This window comes from Benincasa hispida, chromosome 12 (genome assembly GCF_027475165.1).
Source record: "Benincasa hispida cultivar pf3 chromosome 12, pf3_genome.v1.1, whole genome shotgun sequence".
Classification (NCBI taxonomy): Eukaryota; Viridiplantae; Streptophyta; class Magnoliopsida; order Cucurbitales; family Cucurbitaceae; genus Benincasa; species Benincasa hispida.
The window spans coordinates 77,648,818-77,670,808 of NC_143489.1; the positions used below are offsets into that span (position 1 = coordinate 77,648,818).

General features: G+C 34.8%; 1 protein-coding gene across 3 annotated transcripts; it reads left to right on the forward strand.

Annotated features, from left to right (window-relative positions):
* Window positions 1-530: 530 nt before the first annotated feature.
* ATG6 (AUTOPHAGY 6) lies at window positions 531-14,627 on the forward strand. Of its 3 annotated transcripts, none has more exons than XM_039019649.2 (10): window positions 531-812; window positions 1,285-1,610; window positions 1,732-1,902; window positions 2,457-2,581; window positions 3,343-3,391; window positions 4,173-4,331; window positions 4,428-4,513; window positions 5,073-5,141; window positions 12,740-12,889; window positions 14,120-14,627. In XM_039019649.2, exons 1-10 carry the CDS (start codon window positions 668-670, stop codon window positions 14,367-14,369), a joined length of 1,530 nt encoding a protein of 509 aa, XP_038875577.2. In that variant the 5' UTR covers window positions 531-667; the 3' UTR covers window positions 14,370-14,627. The 3 variants fall into 3 exon arrangements, with proteins under 3 accessions (XP_038875577.2, XP_038875578.1, XP_090164294.1); XM_039019650.2 differs by having other exon boundaries at window positions 600-812; window positions 1,293-1,610; XM_090308168.1 differs by having other exon boundaries at window positions 607-1,203; window positions 1,293-1,610.
* The last annotated feature ends 7,364 nt before the right edge of the window (window positions 14,628-21,991 follow it).

The window sequence follows — 21,991 nt, forward strand, 5'->3', positions numbered from 1 at the left end:
AAAATTACCCTTATTTATTTTTATCTCTTCCTCCTTCCTCGATTTCTTTCTTTCTTTTTTCTTTTTTATCTTCTCTTTCCTTCATCTGATGCTTTCTTTTTCTCCAACACGACCAACTTTGACAAGACCATACACCAGCTTCGATGAGTCCACATGAGTAACTCTGTCTATCCTATTCTCCTCTCTCTATATTTAGTTTGCATTGCAGAGTGAGATCATTGACCGAAGAGCGAGATCGAGTGCCAGAGAGTGACATCGTGAGAGAAAGGAAGAGAAAAGAGTGATCTGTGAGAGGAAAGAGAACGAGAAAACCCATTTCACGTGAGTAAAAGTTTCTTTTTGGTAATTTCATATGAATTTAACGTTAACAGAGAAAAAACCTATTTTAAAAAAGTGAGGACAAATCTCATTATTTCCCCCGAATTTGGGTCATTGGGCCAACCCTAAGAATTTGGATCATAATTTTTACAATGTTGGTTTTTTTTCCCCTAATATTAGTTTAATCAATTTTCTTTTTTGAAAAATAGTTTAATCAATTATCTGCACGTAAAGATTGTCATGAATCCATTATTAACTGCAAAGGCCTCGTTGGTTTTATTGTTCCACGCGAAGACTTGCATAAAGAACAAGACTCTTCACTAGTCATTTTTCACATTTGAATCAAACAATGGGTGACAGAAAAACGGGTCGGATCCCACGGGCGGACCCGAATCTTCCTCGATTCGGCTGCCAGAACTGCGGCCAGTCCTTGTGCTTCATTGGCGTCGACACCCATGCCGATAAATTCATCAACGATCCTTCTGCTCGATCCGGTGAACTTCTGTACTCTTAATTCTTAATGTTTTATCTTCGCGCTTTTGGTGTCTCAGATGTGATTTCTTCAGTTACTTCGGTCTTCTGTAGTTATTTACGCAAATTTTTGCCCTTCGCTTCGGATTGTGGTGCGATAATTTGAACGGTATTGGTCGATTGAATGATGGTGCGCAATATTGTTTATGGGGGAACTTACGAAAATTTTGGCGAAATTGTCTTAGCTTCATTAAGTTAATGAGTTGTTGAACAAAGCACATTGGAGAGATTGTGGCCTAAATTAATAAAGGCCTCTGTGTTGTAAAAGGAGACACGATGTGTGAAATATTTTTAAGTTTGATAATTTACATATGGGCAATCAATCAACCTTCTGGAGTCGTAAATAGCAAGCAGGTTTGGGGATTAGTTTAATGTTCAGACTTCAAGCTGTATGCTTCTTTTAATAAATATGTTCTGGTGATAAACAACGATCAGGGATGCAGGGGTCTGGAGTTCATGGGGCCAGTAGCATGTTAGCTTCCACGCGCATGGATAATTCCTTTGTTGTGTTGCCAAAGCAACGGCCCCAATCACATGGAGTTCCTCGTCCTCGTGAGGGGGCTGGTCAGGCTGATACAGGACAATCTGGAAAGGCAATGGAAGAGTCTTTTGTAGTTGTGTATAAAAGTGAATCTCCATCTGATGGAGGTGGAATGCATATACCATCACCTGATGGGGCAATACAGCCAAATAATTCTGGGTTTCACACTACAATAACTGTCTTAAAACGTGCTTTTGACATTGCCAAAAGTCAAACTCAGGTACTGTAAAGCAAGGAACTTGAACTTTGTTTCAGTTTCATTTCAACTAGAGACTGATTAGCTTTCTTGGAAGTTTCGAGGAACTGGTTAAAAACTGTATGCCTATATTTCTGTTTCCCAGGTCGAGCAGCCTTTGTGCCTGGAATGCATGAGGATTTTGTCTGATAAACTTGATAAGGAGGTTGAAGATGTGAACAGGGATATTAAGGCATATGAAGCCTGCCTCAAACGTTTAGAGGGGGAGTCAAGAAACTTTCTCTCCGAAGCTGATTTTCTTAAGGAGAAATTGAAGGTACAATTCAACAATGATATTTAGGCATTCATTTTCTAAACAACATATGCTGATTATTTTATTTTGGAAGGATGGCATGGCTTAGGAAGTTATGGAGAAAATTTTCTTGAGATACTTATTTTATTTGAGTTTAAGGTTTGTTGTTCTCTAAAGATTCAAAAGCAGAGATGTATTTTTCCCTTGTTTAGGCATATGAATGAATACAACTGTACAGATAAAAAAAAAAAATAAAATAATTACATTGCTGCTTTTGATCGTCTTGGTTATTATATTATTGTTAAAAAAAAAAATATCTCTGCTATTTTTATCTCAATTATATTATTGTAATACCTAAAATTGGGTATTTTAAGCATCATGGTTATTATATCTTAATAAAGAGAGAGAAGTATTTTTCTATTCAAACAATTGATAGACTCATAATTTTTGGTAAAGATTCAAATTGAATCAGCTATTAAAAAAAAAGACAGAATATGAATTTTAATCAATAGCAATACTTGTGGATTATTTCCATTTAAAGAATCTGGCTGTTTGATCTTCTACTTTTTCTGGTTTAGATTGAGGAAGAAGAGAGAAGGCTTGAAGCAGCCATTAAAGAGACAGAGAATGAGTTTACAGAAGTAAATGCTGAGCTAAAAGAACTAGAGCTTAAATCTGTTCGGTTTAAGGAACTGGAAGAGAGGTACTTGCTGTTTTGTTTTATTAGGAAACTGAACTTTTTATTGGTTATTGTAAAGGTACAAAATAAGAGAGTAATCCAACCCCGTTTAACGAGTGCTAAGTCACCAAAGAACCCTAAAGTTTAAGTGGGTAGATTATGATAAATTTAATTATTTCAATACTTCAACACTCGGCTCTGAAATTCGTAGAAGGCTGAACAAGTAGAAATCAATATTAACTGGGGAGAAAATGACATGACAGGATTTAAACACAGGACCGCCGGATCTGATATCATTCTAAATCCTCGATGTACCTAAAGGTTTAAGTTGATAGACAATTTTCGCAGATTCCATTTTCCCCTATAGTGCTAGCAGAAAATTGGGAAGTTATTTTATTAATATTGAAAAAAAGAACTACACGAGGGGAACCCAACCTTTATATTTGTAGGCCAGATCATTGAATCTGTGGAAATCATTACAACGGTTCACCGTTAACCTAGGGTAAAAAGTAAGCCTAATAACTGAAACTAATTATGCTATAAAAACTAAAATAATTCAAACAATATGAAACAGATTACAAATAATGTCCCTACTACTAATATCACTCCCAACCCCTTGCTTTGACCCCCTAATCAAGATTTCTCTTTTACTGGGGTTCATATTCATCTATGCCTCCACCGATGGTTTATGTATTTCAATCTTTATATCTTTTGGGTTGAGAAAGAATTCTTGAGATACTTTTAGGTTGGTGAGGTGATTGCTTTTTGTATTCATTGAATGACAGGTATTGGCATGAATATAATAATTTTCAGTTTCAATTAATTTCACATCAGGTACGCTCTTTATTATTTTTTTTAGGTTTTAAAATTTCATAGGAACGATGAAGATGTAAATAGTTATGTTTCTATTTTGTTGCTGGATTCAATCAAGTCTTGAATTATTTCAGTTTCCAATAAAGCCCAAAAAAAGTGAATGCTTATACAGTGAGAGAGATGTAGAATAGGCCTGTTCATGATTGTTATTAACCTAAACAAAATATAAGGATCCAGGCTTCTTTATATCAACATAGTATCTACTTGAATATGCTTGGATAACTACCTTTTCATAGTTTGAATGTGTATGACTGTGGCTGAGCAGCCTTGCTGCCACAAATGAGTTTTAACCTTATGTTGCTGCGATTTGTATAAAAAAGAAATAATAAGAAAAGAATTTTGTGTAGGATAATCTTGTTTTGGTCTAGCTTGATATGTAATGAATGTCTAAGTTCTAAATTCTAATCATAGGACTAACTTGGATCATCCAATTATGGAGTCACATGCATTGGATATAAAATATCCTCAGAATATTTTATTAAAGGAGTTAGATGATGGCGTGATCTTTTTAACCTTGTGAAGATTGAAACTATGTTGTGATGTTTTTCTAGCTCTATCTATCTGCTACAATGCCACTTATGAACCATATTTTATTTATTTATTAATTTTCCATCTATGAAAGAATTCATAATAATCCTCTACGTGACAATGTTGAGTGCTGAAACAAAAAAGAATTACTGCCTAATCTTGACGTCTTGAGCAACTTTTTTATTAGTTGTTAAATGAATGATGACTTTAACAGGAAGAGAGAGATGCAATTTTAGCAAAAATAGAAGTTTCACAAGCACACTTGGAATTGTTGAAGCGAACAAATGTGCTCAATGATGCATTTCCCATTTGGCATGATGGAGATTTTGGAACAATTAACAATTTCCGGCTTGGACGTCTTCCTAAGATTCCCGTATGAAAACTATATTCTATTATTCTTGTGTATTAGAATTTTTAGTCATTAGACTCCAACTCCTTTTCCTGCTAACTTTTATGTTGAAACATTTAGGTTGAATGGGATGAAATAAATGCTGCATGGGGACAAGCTAGCCTTCTTCTTCATACAATGTGTCAGTATTTCAGGCCAAGGTTTCAGTATCCTTTTCTGAATAACAATTTTTGGGAAGCACTTTTAGAAATATTCAGTTCAACACCCGAACAATCGTTAAGTTGCTTTTTCTTGAGAATTGTCCTTTGATTATTACTTTTGCATTGGTGTTTTGGATTGATTGAGATGAAAGGATGTGTGCAGACCTTTAACATAGTGGAAACCAAGTTCTGGTGAAAGAAATAAAAGGAGAGAAAGCAAGTTACTCGATAATTTTGGAACCAAAATTTATTGGAAAATGAAACCAAAGATCTGGGTACTACTGAGTTGTTTCTTGTAACGAACAAAATATTAGAAAAATAAGTTACAAAAAATTTAGTTAAATTGGTAATTGTAACAACAACAAACAAAAGGATACCTAGAAAAAGTGAATTCCACCTGGCATTTTGGTCTTGGAACATTGTTGGATAAAATCTGTACAGTTGGTTGTTTTGAATTTCCATTCTGGGAACCAATTGCATATTTGATGTCTAAAATCAACATAAATGATTCAGGGATCCAGATTATAAGTATTGAACCCCATTTCTTTAACTCTTTACTTCATAGATATCGGATAAAAATAATTCCAATGGGGAGCTACCCTCGCATCATGGACAATAACAATACATATGAACTGTAAGTAAATATTGTTTTAGTTCTATTTTTGTAAATTCCATTACTGTAATGAAATTGAATGGGTTTCAATGAATATTCTTGCCCGTATATTGAAAAGAAATTAAAAGATGGAAAAAAAAATCACATTTAACTTTTTTATTATTATCGTTATTGTTATTTTTTTTTTATAGAAACTATTACTTTCATCAAGAGATATGAAAAATTAGGAGGGCATATAAAAACTAGCCCACAAAGAACCTCACTAGAGAAGGGGGTTCAATTAAGTACAATGTTATCTAGAGAGTAATTACAAAAAGTCTTCGAAGTCGAAGCACAAAGAGAAACATGAAATCTCACGAAGGACTAAAACTTACTAGGCTTCTGCTCTACATCTCGAAATACTATGTTGTTCTATTCTTTCAAAGATCCCACAACAAAGCACACATCCTAGTAAACCACAAGAAACGAGCTTTCTCTTAATGGGAGGAGGAACTCTCCGATTGTCACACGGACATTTCTTTGACGAGCTAACACAAGATCAAACGCCTCAAAGAAACAATCCCAAACAGACCTCGCAAATTGACAGCTCCAGAGAATGTGATTAAGGTCTTTCTTTGCCTTTTGACAAAGAATACAACAAAACAGACCCATTAACAAGGGCATCCTTATAGAAAGCCTATCCAAATTGTTCACACGACCCAATAAAACTTTCCAGGTAAAGAACTTCATTTTGGAATTTTAATCCTCCATAACACAAAAAACTGACTCGCTAATGGAAGAGGGGTCCAACAACAAATTAAAAGACTTAGAGTGAAAACCCTCAAGAAGATTAGGACTATAAACACGAAGATCACTTCTCTCAAGCTTGACATTGAAAGCATCAAGCAAAGACAGTAGAGAGGTAACCTCCAATTGGGCAAGGGACGACGAAAACCAAAATAAAGAGACACAAAACTCCCTAACGGAATCAAGAATCAGAAACTAAACGATTTTTAAAGGAAGATAAATTATATAAAGGAGGAAACACCATTTAGAGGATCTATCCCCCACCTACTGATCATCCCAAAAGTACATTGCTTTACCTTCTCCCACCAAACAACAAACAAGATGAGAGAAAGAACGAAGGTCCAAAGATACATCTTTCTAGAGATTTTGGTATGTGCCTTTAACATCCTTAGACACCCATTCAAAGAGATTGTTTTGAATTTCCATTTTATGGAAACAATAGCATATTTTGGTGTCTAAAATCAACATAAATGATTCGGGGATCATATTAAGTAACGAACCCCATTTCTTTAATTCGTTACTTCTCATAGATATCAGATAAAAATACTTCCATTGGGGAGCTACCCTCGCATCATGGACAATAACAGTACATATGAACTATCATTCAGGTAAGTATGCTCTCTCGTCTCTCTTGTTTCCTCTCTCTCTCCTTCAACGGTAGCTTCGGTTGTTACTTTCTCTGATCATTCTTTTCATCTTCTCCGATCATATCTTTTACTTTTGGTTTATTACTGCTCTAATGGAAGTCAAAGGTCGTAAGATTAATGATGATTACTTTTGTGTTTTGCACGACAGGAATGGTTTCTTCGTGTATGACTTGAACAAGAATCAAGGCTTACTTCTCTTTATCTATGTAAGATGGTTAGAAGATGGTTTAATGGAGATATTGATTTGCCTGACTCATGTCTTCTTCTCGGGAAAAACTAGTCTTATTCGTCTATCTAAAATTCGTGGTAGAAAGCCAACCCATTGGAAAACGAATTTTAGTTTGGTTAGAAGATGGTTTAATGGGGATATTGATTTGCCTGACTCATGCCTGCTTCTGGTGGTAGAAAGAATATTCACGTTCCCATTGGAGTTGATAAGCAAGGTTCGTAGACATTTCAAGGTCATGATTAGGGGTAGTTTGAATGTTTTCTTAGCTTCGAATTCTGATCATAGGATCGTTCGTTTCCCTTTGGCTTAGTGAAAATGAAACATTTTTAGGTATTGAAAAGGTAGACAATGGCCTTTTGAGATCCTATGCAGAAGTTGGTCATTTGAATCCTATTCCTTCGAAGTTTGCAGGCTCAGATAAAGTTGGGTTAAAAGAGAGTGCATACAATGTTTCTTTCTTGGTTATGAAAGAAAGAGATGTTGAATCTGAATCTTGACTCTGTTTTGGTTGTGACAAGATTGATGGATCATTACTCTTGGATGGAAATTAAGGCTTTTCTTGAAGAGTATTTTCAGTCTACAATTTCAATTAATCCATTTTTGGATGACAAAGCCTTGATTAAGCTGAAGAAGGATTTTGTTTCCTTCAATTTCGATGGAAAATGTAATTTGTATGGGGATATACATCTAAAGATTGAGCATTGGTCCAACAAGATTCATTCTCTTCCAAAATTTATCAAAAGTTACGGAGGTTGGATCTTCATAATAATTTACCTTGGCCTTTCTAGAAAACTTATGTTTTTGAAGGCATTGGAAAGAAATATGGTGGTTTTGTGAGTATCTCTTCCCAAACCCTAAACCCTTAATTGTATTGAGTGTTCTTCAGCTGTTATAGAGGAAAATTTGTGGATTTATTCCAACATCTTTAGTTGAGGACAAAAGTTTGGGGTATTTTCACTTTTATTTGGCGATTTTGGTCCTTTGGAATTCCTGAATGATGAGTTATCGAGTTGAGGCATGTTATTTGCGAAATATTTTTCGAATTATCTTGATTTAGTTTGAATCGATGAAGTAATGACAGATGGAGAGTTCACTTTGGAAGGGAATGTTTTGGCGCAAGAGCAATTGAATTTGGTTGTTCATGATTTTCACAAGTCTTAAAGAGGAAATTTGAAAAGCCCTTTTGTTGCATGAAGATTATATTAATTCTGTCGGTGGGACTGTTGGAGAGGTTGTTGCTTCATCTTTTATAGTTTTGATTCTCTCTCTTTAGAAGTTAGGGCACACTTACCAATCCATAATCAAAATTGGTGTAATTGCAATGAGATTCTATTAATGGATCGTAATTGACCTCAATCGCAAACGTAATTGGATTGCTTTTGGTCATGTTTACTTAGGCATTTTGTAGACGTAATCTGATTACGATTGAAATTTTTTGCTTTGGAATGTTTACTTTACACTGTCTTTTTATCGTTACGGTTAGCATCTCTCCGTTTAGGGTCAATCGGTAACAATATCTATAATTGTAATAATAACTGTGACAAGTTTATAATTCTTCTACTGTAACAGTAATAGTGTTTGGAACAATAATGGTAATGGTAACAGTAACGGCATTTGAGGCAAAAATTGGAAAATTGTTCAAACTTATCTAAAAAAAGCTAGTGGGTTCTACGTAACTTTCAAACACAATCAGATTCATCACTTTCAGCTTTGCAATTAGATTCCGTTTGTTGATTACAGATTGGCAGTGGGCCCACATTTTATTAGGACTATGAAAAATGGGTAAACAACAACAAACGTAATAAAATAGGCCTACTTTTCAGATTTGATGGATTACATTTCCCTTGAAATAAACATGACCTTAATGAGATTTTAAATTAGCCTCTCGGGAAGGAAGGGATTGTTTTGACGTCAACTGAATTAAATTCTGATTTTAACAATAGTAGCGAGTTTCAAGGTGAAAGTTCAAGAGTTCTTTCATTGCATAAAGACAACATTTATTCCATTGGTGGAAAAGAAGTTTCAGCCTTTAATAAGATTGACAGAGCTCTCTCTCCATAATTTATGGAACCTCCACTTCATTCTCTATATTCGTTGTTTTGTAATTCTTTCTCCAAATTTATAGAGATCTCTCTCAATTGTAATAATGATGTTGGAATTAATTTGACACCCAAAAATAGCCTTCCTTTTCGGCTTAACCACCGACAAACTGGAAAAACAGCTATAGCTATCGACACCATATTAAACCAAAAGCAAATGAACTTAAGGGCCACCTCTGAGAGTGTTGATTATTTCCTTTATTGTGAAATTTTATATTGTACTTATTGTATTATATTTGCTGTATTTTATTCTTTCCTTATTTGTAATTAGGTATGCCTTCTATTTAAGAAACCCTTTTCTCCTAAGATTAATAAAAGAAAAAATAATGGTTTTTAGCATGGTATCAGAGATTCATTATCGAGGTCTGAAGTTTGGTACGTTATTATAATTTTGTTATCAATCCTTGATACTGAATGGACAATTAGAGGAAGGTCCAAATCTTCTAGAATTGATTTCGTGCAAGTGTTGACACTCGCATCGATCCCCAAGAGTTTCTTCAGACTCTTATAGCACTCTTCAAGGTTATCATTGTACAAGAAGTGATCAAATATACCAAATGATTCTCCTTCCTTGATCTTTGCCTCGGCATTTCGCAATCGTTTGAGGATTTGTTCTTCGATTTCAATTCCTCTAGCACGAAGGCGCCTCTCTTCTCTTCCCTTCGCCTTCCCATTTTTTCCATTCTCGGTTTCTACAAACAATTTTCTATAACCCTTTCAAGAATCCACCGATTGGGTGTTCCTCGTTTCTGGTTCTTTCGACCTTAAACACCCCTTTTCTCAGAATTCTCTTCAGGGTAATCTAGAACTTGGAGGATTAAATTTCTCCATGGGAGAAGCCCCAACCCTCTTTGCTCATTATTTGAAGGAGGGAGACTTATATACCTCTCTCACACACGTCCTGACATTGCTTTTGCAGTTAGTGTAGTAAGTCAGTTCATGCATGCTCCCGGGTCAGTTCACTTTGAAGCGGTTTATAGAATTTTGAGATATTTGAAAGGTACTCCAGGAAAAGGTATATTATTCACGAAGCATGACCACCTAAACATCGAGGTTTACACTGATGCTGATTGGGCAGGAAGCACGACTGATAGAAGATCTACTTCGGGGTATTGCTCTTTTGTTGGAGGAAATCTGGTTACTTGGCGAAGTAAAAAACAAAGTGTGGTTGCAAGAAGTAATGCTGAAGCAGAATTTAGGGCATTAACCCATGGTGTTTGTGAGGGCATATGGATAAGAAGACTATTGGAAGAATTGAATTTCTCTCGGACAATGCCCATACGCATCTATTGTGATAACAAGTCAACAATTTCCTTTGCCCACAATCCAGTCCTTCATTATAGGACCAAACATATTGAAGTTGATAAACACTTCATAAAGGAAAAGATTGATGCAGGAATAATATGCATTCCCTTTCTCCCGACAGCAGAGCAAATTGCAGATGTGTTAGCCAAAGGTCTTCCAAAATGGCAATTCAACAAGTTGATTGACAAGCTGGCTATGAATGATATCTTCAAACCAGCTTGAGGGGGAGTGTTGATTATTTCCTTTATTGTGAAATTTTATATTGTACTTATTGTATTATATTTGCTGTATTTTATTCTTTCCTTATTTGTAATTGGATATTTCTTCTATTTAAGAAACCCTTTTCTCCTAAGATTAATAACTGAAAAAATAATGGTTTTTAGCAGAGAGTGAGACATTGTATTGTGTCTATGTAGCAATTGGACAAAAACGCTCAACTGTGGCACAATTAGTTCATATTCTTTCAAAAGGGAATGCTTTGGAATATTCCATTCTTGTAGCAGCCACCGCTTCGGATCCTGCTCCTCTTCAATTTCTGGCCCCATATTCTGGGTGTGCCATGGGGGAATCTTTCTGCGATAATGGAATGCATGCATTAATAATCTATGATGTTTTTAGTAAACAGGACGAGCCACATGTTTTGTCTTCTCATTTGGAATTGAATGAGTCCTTTAAGTTTCAAAAGAAAATCATTAATGATCAGATCTATCTTTTGAACAACAATTCATCAATTTCGCCTCTTCCTTTCCATTATTCTTGGAAAAACCTTAGTTGGTTTAGTGGTTAATCAAGAGGTTAATCCTGATTCTTTGGAAGAAAATTGGGTTCTTGTCTTATGATCTCCATTGCTGTTAATTCTCCAAAGAAGCGTTATTCCTCACCATTTGCCAGTCATTGTTCCTTTACAATTCCCGACTCAAAGGTCATCTTTGTTCATGGAAAAATCAATAAGGAAATTGAGTATCGGATTCCGATGATGATTCAATTGTTAGTATGATTCGTTATGAAGTTGATCATCCTTTTTTGGATTCAGTTGCTGAGGAGCTGTTTTCAGAGGAACAATTTGGAGAAGCTTGCAGCTTTATTTCAACAAAAGGACTGTAATTCATTGCATGTTAGTGATTTTTACTTATCTCCTTCTTGAATTCCCTCAAGATTCTCATCTATTTTGGCTGCTTGTGGTTTTTAATTACAAGATTTTATCCCCCTTTTCGGCATAGCTAGCTATTTAAAATTGTTGCCTTGAAAACAAGATCTATGATTTTCCTTTTATCAAGTCCCTATGGAGTTCAAAGGAGTTTGGTTCGATTCTTGTGGAAGCTTTTGGAAAATTGGTTCGCATTCTTGTTATGTGGGTTGAAAATTAGTGTTTCCTTGGAATTCTAGATGATGGTTACACCTTTTCAGTAGAAGACAAAAGTCTAAGATTATTTGTGGGGTATCTAATGTATATGAAGTTACTGATTATAAAGTTAGCGGATTTCTCTGGGTGAAATTCATTTTGTTGTTTTGAACCTTGCTGGGTTGGTGGGGACTTTAATTTTTCTCGGTGGGCCTATGAACTACGCACTCTTGGCATATCAACAATAGGAATGCATAAACATAATGATATCATCGAAGCTGCAGGCCTTTTGGAACTTGCTATTTTGTTGTAGGCTTTTCGGCATTCCTCTTTTGGGCAGTTTGGTTGGAAAACAGTTGCTTCATTCCCCTAATTCTAAGCGTTGGTATTTGGATTTTTCTGGCAATTTCTTTCGCAAGCTTCTGGTGATCCCTTTATTTGTCCCTTGTGTTTGGCTCACAATGAAATATTGTAGCATCTGTTCTTTGATTGTTGTTTTGCTCATTCTTCTTGGTGGCGATTATTTTCCTATTTCCATCCACATTGGTCAAAGCTCTTTTATTTGAGATTTAGTTTGAACTCATTGAAAGGATTTTTCATGACAAATCAATTCCATGGATGAATCATATGGGGTCTGCTCGTCTTTTAGCCTCTTCTTGGTGTTCTTGATCCAAGTCTTATGCTAATAGTTCTATTCAAAACATTTGCTTATATTTGAACGCTTTTATTTTCTTCGTTTAAGTTTTATATTGTCTCTATTATCTTATTATTCTCCTTTATTTTTTGATATCATGTCTTTTTTAGCATTAGTCGCTTTTCATTTTTTTCTTTCTTTCTTTCCTCTTTATTTTTTTATTTTTTTATTTTTTATTTTTTTTTTTTAAGTTAAAAAAAACAGTACATATGAACTGTAAGTAAAGAGTGCTTTAGTTTTATTTTTGTAAATTCCATTACTATAACGAAATTGAATGAGTTTCACTGAATATTCTTGCCCATATATTGAAAAGGAATTAAAATAAGAAAACAAAGCCAGATCTAGTCTGGCTTCGTTATCTTGTAGACAAGAGTCAACATTGGAGAAATTTCGTGAAGCACTTAAATGCGATGATAGATGTATATATATAAATAAGGCCACTTTCTTCATGTTTTAGTTTCCAATTCTTTGAAACATTCTTCAGGACTCTCGATTTGATATGTCAGTAATTCAATAGGTTTGGACCAGTGAACTTGTTTTGGAGTACACGTTACGATAAAGCCATGACGTTGTTCTTGACTTGCTTAAAGGAATTTGCTGAGTTTGCAAATTCTAGGGATCAGGAGAATAACATACCGCATGAGAAATGTTTCAAATTGCCATATAAGTAAGTTGCATTATTTTGGATATCATTTTTCCTGTGTGTGAGAGATTGCATTTATTTTATTTGATTATGTTTTGGCTCGAGTTAGAAGACAAGAAGGAAGTTCTATTGTTTTGATCTTTAATTGTATTATTTAATTTTGGGTATCAATGAGGAATCTTTTATTTGCCTACTGCTTACTCAAATAAATTAATAAAAAAACAATCTTTTTTCTAACATAAGTAATGACAGATGATCTTTTATTACATTTCTTGGCATTGGCATACTTTAAAATTAAGAATAATAGCCCGATTTTCATGGGTTGTTTTTCCCTCTTCTTCAAATAATAATGCAAATCCTAAAATTTGAAAATGTAAGGATCAAACTGGCATAAAATTGAAAATCCAAGGGTTATAAAGTGTAATTTACTTCAAAATATATGTTTGATGATATGCATGCGATGCCGAGAAAGTATTGATGTAGGCATTATAGCTGCTTACCTGTAAAATTTTTACAATTTTAGGGTGAATTAGGAACATTGTTAGAGTACTAAGGGTGTATTAATAATTAGCTAGAGACGTTGCGGTGATGATGTGGATTGATTTAGTTGGCTTAGACTTGAGTGAGTGCTCAATGATATGGACTGTTTGAGTCATCTTGTAGTTCTGTTCTCTTTTTATGTGCAGTATATTGTGATTTTACGATATTTCTTCACCTTGTTTATGCATGTATAGTTTTCTTGCTGTTCCTATTGCTTGGCTAGAATAAGGAGCAATATGATTAAAAAAAAAAAAAAGAATCTTAGGAGCTGTGTATGAAACGTAGACGTTGTGATGATTAAGCAGTTACATCCTGGGGATAAATGGTGTTTCAATTAAGTAGTTTCATCCTGGAGATAAACAGAGTTTATGTTTATCTCATGAATGCACCATGTTTAAGGCTAACATAAAATGACCAACAAATATAAGATATGAAACAACAAGAAACAACATTAGAAACATATTAGACGACATGGAGATGCTCGAAATAGGCTTTTTCTTTTTCCTTTTTTAATAATTCTAAGTGGTAGATTGAAAACCATACAGGTATTTTATCTTGAACAAAGGAATTAAGATTGAAAAGTCATACATGTGCATGTACTGGAATCATAATAGTATTTAGCACAATATACTAGTCTGTTTGTTTGTGCTTGATCTGTATATTCTGGCATCAAAACACAACTTGCTTTCTGATCATCATCGGATAATGTTGCAGGATTGAGAACGACAAGGTCGAAAACTATTCCATCACGCAAAGCTTCAACAAACCAGAGTATTGGACAAAAGCTCTCAAGTATACTCTCTGCAATTTGAAATGGGCTCTCTACTGGTTTGTTGGCAACACAAATTTCCAGCCCCTTTCTGCAATCGCCTCATCACATAACGAAGTTCCTTCAGTTGGCTCTTTTTATACAAAGCGCGGAGCCGACTCCAGGTCTGACTATGGAAATTCTTTGAACAGGTGATGACAAGTTGCTGACATATCTGAATCTGTACAGGAAAGTCTAGGATTTAGTCTCTCTCACTCTCTCTTTCTGTGTGTGTGTGTGCATGAAAGCATATTCTTTTAGAGGTTTATTGCTGTTTCTTCATCAACTATTAAATTAGATAGCAAGACAATAGGTTAATGATGCTTGCTTTGTTCTTAGAATAGATATGAATGACCGTAATGTCAATTAAAAAGAACCTTTGAATTATAATACCATATAGCGTTTTCTAACAAACTAAAAGGTAAAAAGATGAACCTTACTTTGGTTTACGTGTGTATTTGTCTGCATATATATGATCTGTGAACTTGTAGCCTGCTGAACTCTATTCTACTTTGAAGAGTAAATGCCTCGGGGAAAATTTCTAGTATTCCCATGGTATATACTCCATTTGTTCACACTAAATTTTGTAAAATAAATAATGCTTTAAAGTTTCATGTGGGTAGACTATATCATTATTTAGTAATGCTGATGTGGCTGATAATAAATGAGAGTAGTACTCATCATTTAGTGTAGGAAAATTTATGTATTGCCTCCTGCATGGAGGGCTTCTATAAAATGACAGATTCGGAGTACGATGTGTTTGTTAATGTTAGTGATATCAGGCAGGAAAAGCAGTGAAGCTAAGGCAGTTGAAATAGTGAGAGAAAATAAAGTTTGTCTAGTTCGATATTGTTCATTAACATTAGGGTACATAAGAAATCAGTTGGATTCATCTTAAATTTGCACGTGTAGACACAGACGCACGTGCACACGGACACAAACCCACATGCACAGAACAATGGGAAAAATGTTTTTTTTGCTTTTGTCCCATTGTGACCCTCGAATTCAATGTAGATTCACACGAGAAATTTGACATTACTATCATCTACACATTATTTTCTTTGAGATGGATCATTCTTCTAATATGTACTCTTAAAAATCTTGGAAGGAAAGAACAATCATGCCCACCTTTTTTCTAATGTAATCTTATTTTTGCCATTTGATTCTTTCTGTCATGGAGATAACCGATGGATGGCCCTCGGGCCCATGCCCTAAGGGTCCATTAAGCCGACACAAAATTTAAATTCTTACATGTACAAACAAACACAACAATCTATGGTTTTCAGTAATGGGGCCTTTTTAAATATATAAAATATTTAAAAATATTTATATTTATAGCAAAAAGTTCCAAAAGTACAAGATACTTTTAAAACTTTTTACTACAAAGTCTAAATATGTTTTGGATTTTTTTATTTATAGAAGTTTCCTTTCAATAATCTCATTTTCAAAAATCATATTTTCAGACCTTCCATCAAGTTGGCACAAAATTTAATGTTCTTATATAGCGATAGTGTTCTATCACTATCTATCATTAATAGATAGTGATAGACCACTACCATTGTTTATGGGTGATAACCAATGATAATATTCTATCTCTCTTTATCATTATAGCCAATGATCCAATGCATTCATGTAGGTGACACACGAGTCAGGGTATCCTATGTAATGAGTTTGCATAAGATTGGATCGTGAAATAGTAATTATTAGATGTAATGCCGTTAACTAGTTTGGTTCCTATTTCAATTAGATGACCTAGGTAACTTATTTTTAATTCTGAATGTATTATGTGTTGGGTTTTATGTCCTAAAAACTCGTAGTTTGTAAAATGATAAACATTTTTTATTATCAATATACTTGTTATTGATCTCATAAATTGTATGAAAGTCTAAATCCAATAAACTAAGACTCATGACTATTGTATGAGTACTTGAATTTTATGTGGAGATATAAGAGTGGATCGGGTTCGAGTAAATAGTCAAGATGATCTATGGTACATGAATGAGGTTGGATACCTTATTCTGGTAACACCATTGGACGTGGTCTACTCTGTAGTTGTTACAAAGAGTTGTAAAGTGCTACATACGATGTGATCCTACTTTGTACATGTTATGACTTGAGGAATGAGAGCGTCCTATGCAATGAGTTTGCATAAGATCAGGACCAAAAATTAAGTCACTCTTACTTTATAAAACTGTTTACTGTTTAAGACTGACTATTTCACCTAGATGACCTAGGTAACTCGATCTTAATCCTGAGCTAACTATGAACTCCTGTTTATTCGGGATTGCCCCTAGATTTGCATAGTTGAGGGTTGGCTCAACAGCACTGGCTCAATAAGACTCCTATTTCAGGGGTAAGACTGAATAGATAGCTGAGGACATAGGGTGCAAGACGAGTTCACGCCTACCCGATTTAGGGATAGGAAAAAGGTTGTTCTCTCAAGTATTGAATCCAGGTCTTGAACAAGGGGCCCCACCCTCTCACTGGGCTGAGAGAGTTTGGTTTAGTGATTGGATCACAAACCAGTTGTTCATTAGAGGATCAGTAGAGACTTGAGGAATAAGACATAATCTCGGGGGTAAAACAAATATTTGACCCAACCGTTATTATGAATAACTTGTGAAGGGTCGACTTGCTGATTATGGTTAAATCATGTGGACATAATATATCTACAGTGAGGGGAGTGCAACTATGGGTTTTAGTGGAATGACCCATTAATTAACGAATGGATATTAATTTGGACTAATGAGTTTAGCCGATTAATCTCGGATCATTGGAGCCCACGATCTGTAGGTCCGCGAGGTCCCCCTACTAGCTCGTAACAAACTAGCTCTAGGATAACGTGATAAGTTAATTTGAAATATTCAAATTAGAATTAAGGGAATTTGTAATTATATGAGATATAATTATGTTTAATTTTAGAATTAAACGGAATAGGAGAATTTATAAATTTAAATATGATTTAAATATATAAAGATGGATATGTGTTAAAATTATTTTAATATTTGATATTAAATTAATTAAGTTTTATTTAATAATTAATTTATGAAATTAATTAATTTTTCATTTTTAAAATCAAATAGATTTTTTAAATAAAAAATTGATTTTTAGATAAAATTGAAAAATTGGAAAACTAAAACACAAAATGGAAAAATAGGTTTTTTCCATTATCCATCTTTGAACTAGCTCACACATGAAGCAATATATTTGCCTTGTCTTCTCCAAGCATGAGCTGCAACTCATGCAGCTCTTCTCTTTGCATGTTGATCTGGATTATAATGAAGAGATTGGAGTGAAAATCGGGTATGGAATTTATAGAATTTTGAGAGAAAATTCGGTTTGAAGAATGGTTCTTCAACAAGGTTGCTGCAGTGAGCTTTTCTCTTTCATCCCTTGATTTAAGCTTGTTTTGAGTCCCATAACTCAATCTAGAGCACCAAGAGAATAGTGGGGAAGATCTTGAGGTGGTCTACAACAAGATATGGAGAAGATAGCAGCTGGAGATGGAGCTTTGAAGAAGTTCTACAAGAGGTATGTCTTGAAACCCATTTTTTCTGCAGAAGCATGCTTTATATTATGCTAAAATTAGTGAATTTGAATGCTTAGATGATCCTTGTGCTTCCGCTGCTATTGATACAATCCTACATTATGAACTTCAGTTCACAAGGGATTATCTCTTGTTTTGTACGGGTGAGAGTGGTCAGTTAGCCGACTCAATAAACCTACCATTTTGGGATAACACCGAGTGAAGTGTTGGGAATATAATAATACAAGATAGAATTCACTCCTCGACTTTAGGGTATGTAGATAAGTGTTCCTTTAAGTGGTGTCTCTGGGACTTGAATAAAAGGTCCTAACCCTCCCATTGGTTCAAGAGGGTTTCTGTTTATTGGTTGGACCATAAACAGATTGTTCATTAGAGAAACACTAATACTTAAGGATATAGAGGTAATCCAAGGGTAAAATAGTAATTTGACCCAATTGGTATTACGAATACTCGTGAAGGACTAACTTACTGTTATTAGTCTATATTCGTGGACACAGAAATATATTTGCAGTGAGAAGAGTGCAATTGTGGGTCTTTAGTGGAGAGTACCCATAGTTAATGAATATTGATTAATCTAGTTAACGAGTTTAACTAATTAATCTCATATTGTTGGAGCTTCTGATCTGCAAGGCCACCAAATCCCCTTGTTAGCTCATTAAAGGATATTAAAGAGGAATGATTTGAATTGTTCAAATCAATTTGAAGAAATTGTATATTAATATGATTAATATGTAAATGATTATGGATGTGTTCCATAATTTAAATTAAGTTGGAAAGAAACATTTGAATGGGATTTAAATATTCAATTTAAGTGAATAGATTTAGAAAGAATTAATTAAATAATAGAGAGATGTTGCGCATAAACCTATGATGTTTATGTAAATTAAATGTATACATTAAATTGGATTTAATGTATAAATTGTTATTTAATTAATATGCTAATTAATTAAATAAGTGTTCTTTAATTAATTATGCACAAGGATAAATTGGGGAAAGACTTGAAGAAGGGGTTAACCTTTCTCCATATAAGATCTTCCTTATGGCCCTTTTAGGGCAAGATTTGATTTTGCAATTTTACCCTAGCCATCAAAGAAATCCTCACTACTCTCTCCAAAGAATTCTCTTATTTTCACCCTAGTTGAATACGACATATCCTTCTATTTGAATCCTAAAGAATAACAAGGTTATTCTCGTGGTCATATTTAATATTGTTTGAGGAGACGTTCGTGTTTGAGATCGTGTTCATCGAAAAAGCGAGAGGATCATTCTAGGAGCTCGGGAATCTTCAAAGGTAAGAATGGTTTTTCCTTCTTATTCCCCTTCATCTAAAGCATGCCTATAACGTGTTTATTCTTCTACATTCTATTTTAGAACACTATTTTTGTTTCTTCAAAAATCAGTTAACGAGATGCAAGGTGTTCACACGTTTCCGCTTGGGATTCAATTCCAACATAATCAGCTAAACACTTTAACCTAATTAACCAACATTTATTAACTAACGGGACATTGTACTAAAGCCCAATAGCTGCATTGTCTGCACTGTAGATATATTTCTGTCCACTTCATATAACCATGATTAGTAAGTCGATCATTCATAGGTTGTTTGTAATTATAGTTGGGTTAACATTACCGTTTTACCTTTGTAAATACATCTTGCTCATTATGTCCCACTGATCCTCTAATGAACAATTGGTTTGTGGTCCAATAATCAAACTGAGTTCCTCTCAGGCCCATGCAAGGGCGGGACCCTTTGTTTAAGACCCGGATTTAGCACTTAAGAGAACAACCTATCTATTATCCCTAAAATCGGGTAGGAGTGAATTCCATCTTGCAAGACTATGTCCTCAGCTATCTACCCGGTCTTACCCCTAAATAGAAGACTTATTAAGTCGAAGATGTTGAGCCACTCCCACCCATGCAGATTAAAGGATAATCCCGAATAAATAGGAGTTCATAGTTAGCTCAGGATTAAGATCGAGTTACCTAGGTCATCAAATCGAAATAGTTAGCCTTATCAGTAAATGGTGTTATAAAGTAAAAGTGATTATTTCGTGGTCCGGTCTTATGTAGACTCATTACATAGGATTCCTCCGCTTGCATGTCTCCACATGAACGATTCAGGATCACATCGTTTGTATCAAATACAAAATGGGCCGCATCCATAGTCTCCCTAGGTTAAGGTACCCAGCCTTATCCCTATACTATAGACCATTTTGGCTATATACTCGAATTTGATCAATTCTTATGTCTCCACATATACTTCAAGTATTCATGCTATAGCCAAGGGTTCTTAGTTTATTGGATTTAGGGTTTAAAAGGTGCAAAATTCACATATTCAATAACATTTTTACTGAACAACCTCAACAACAACTTTATTGTAAAATAAAATATGTTTAAAGTTTACAAACCATGAGTTTTAGGACATATAACCGAACATACTCCCATTTGGACTAAAACTCCAGTGGAGTTATACACACACACACACATACACACACAATGTAGAGTGTGAGAGAAAAACATAAATACAATAAACTTGGATATCACATACCTATGACTTCTCCCACTTGCCTTATATTTACATAACCCATAGTCCTAGACTTACTAGGTGACCCTCAAACACTTTAGCCACGAGGGCCTTAGTATCAACAATGTTGTCTTCTGAGGCTATCTGCATAATGATCACATCTCCTCGATGTACGATCTCCCTGATGAGATGGTATTTGTGGTCAATGTGCTTTCTGCACTTATGACTTATAGGTTCTTTAGAATTGGCAACTACTCAACTATTATCACAATAGAGGGCGATAGGCAGATGCATATTTGGAACAACTTCCAAATCTGTCAAGAACTTTCTAAGCCATACTGTCTCCTTTGCAGTCACGTACTCCGTTTCCATGGTGGATTTAGCAATACAACTTTGTTTAATACTCGTCTAAACTATAGCTCCTCCATTTAGTGTGAACACTAATCCCGAAGTTGATTTCTTCAAATCTATATCGGTTTGAAAATCAGAGTCAGTGTATCCTATAAGAATCAGATTCTTAGTGCCGTACACAAATATATAGTCCCTCGTTCTCCTAAGATACTTGAGGATATTTTAACGATAGTCCAATGATTATGTCCTGGATTGGATTGAAACCTACGGACGATTCCTATTGCATATCATATGTTAGGTCGTGTATACAACATGACATACATCAGACTGCCAACTGCTGATGGTAGGGAATACATTTCATGTCCTCAACCTCTTGAGGTGTCTTAGGACACTGTTCCTTTGATAGATGAATTCCATGTCTAAAATGTGACAAACCCCTCTTGGAATTCCGCATCTTATAGATCATGTCTATATAAGATGCTTGAGACAGAGCTAATGTTTTGTTCTTGCAATTCCGAATAATTTGGATTCTAAGAACAAACTGAGTTTCTCCCAAATCTTTCATTTAGATTGCGTTGCTAGCCAATACTTAACGTTAGTCGGTATCCTATATCATTCCTAATGAATAGGATGTCATCAACATATAGTACTAGGAAAGCTACAGTTTTGTTGACAATCTTCTTGTAGACACAAGGTTCGTCAATACTCTATTCAAAGCCATAAGATTTGATCGCAGTGTCAAATCTTATATTATAGGTTCTAGAAGCTAGTTTTAACCTATAAATGGATCGTTTTAGCTTGCCAACCTTTTGCTCTTGACCATATTCAATGAACCCCTCTAGTTGAGCCATATAGATACTCTCTTCAAGATTGCCATCAGAAAGGCTGTCTTGATATCCATTTGCATATCTCATAATCATAAAAAGGAGCTATGGACAAGAGTATTTTAATCGACTTTAGCATGACAATAAGAGAGAAGGTTTCTTCATAGTCTACCCACTCTTTTTGAGTATAACCTTTTGCCACCAATTGAGCCTTAAGGGTCTGTACCTTACTGTTTTGGTCTCGTTACCTCTTGTAGATCCATTCCAACCAATAGGCCTAACCCCATCTGGTTGATCTACAAGTTTTCAGACCGTATTGAAGTACATAGACTCCATTTCGAGGTCAATGACCTTAATTCACTAGTCTTGGTCTATATCATTCATTGCATGTTTAAAGGTCAATGGATCCTCAATACCATCATCAGGTATGATGACTTGAGTTTCTGTTAAACTTATGTAACGATCAGGTTGTTGAACAACCCTCCCATTATGTTGAGACACTCTCAACTCTTAAGAATGATGTAACTGACTA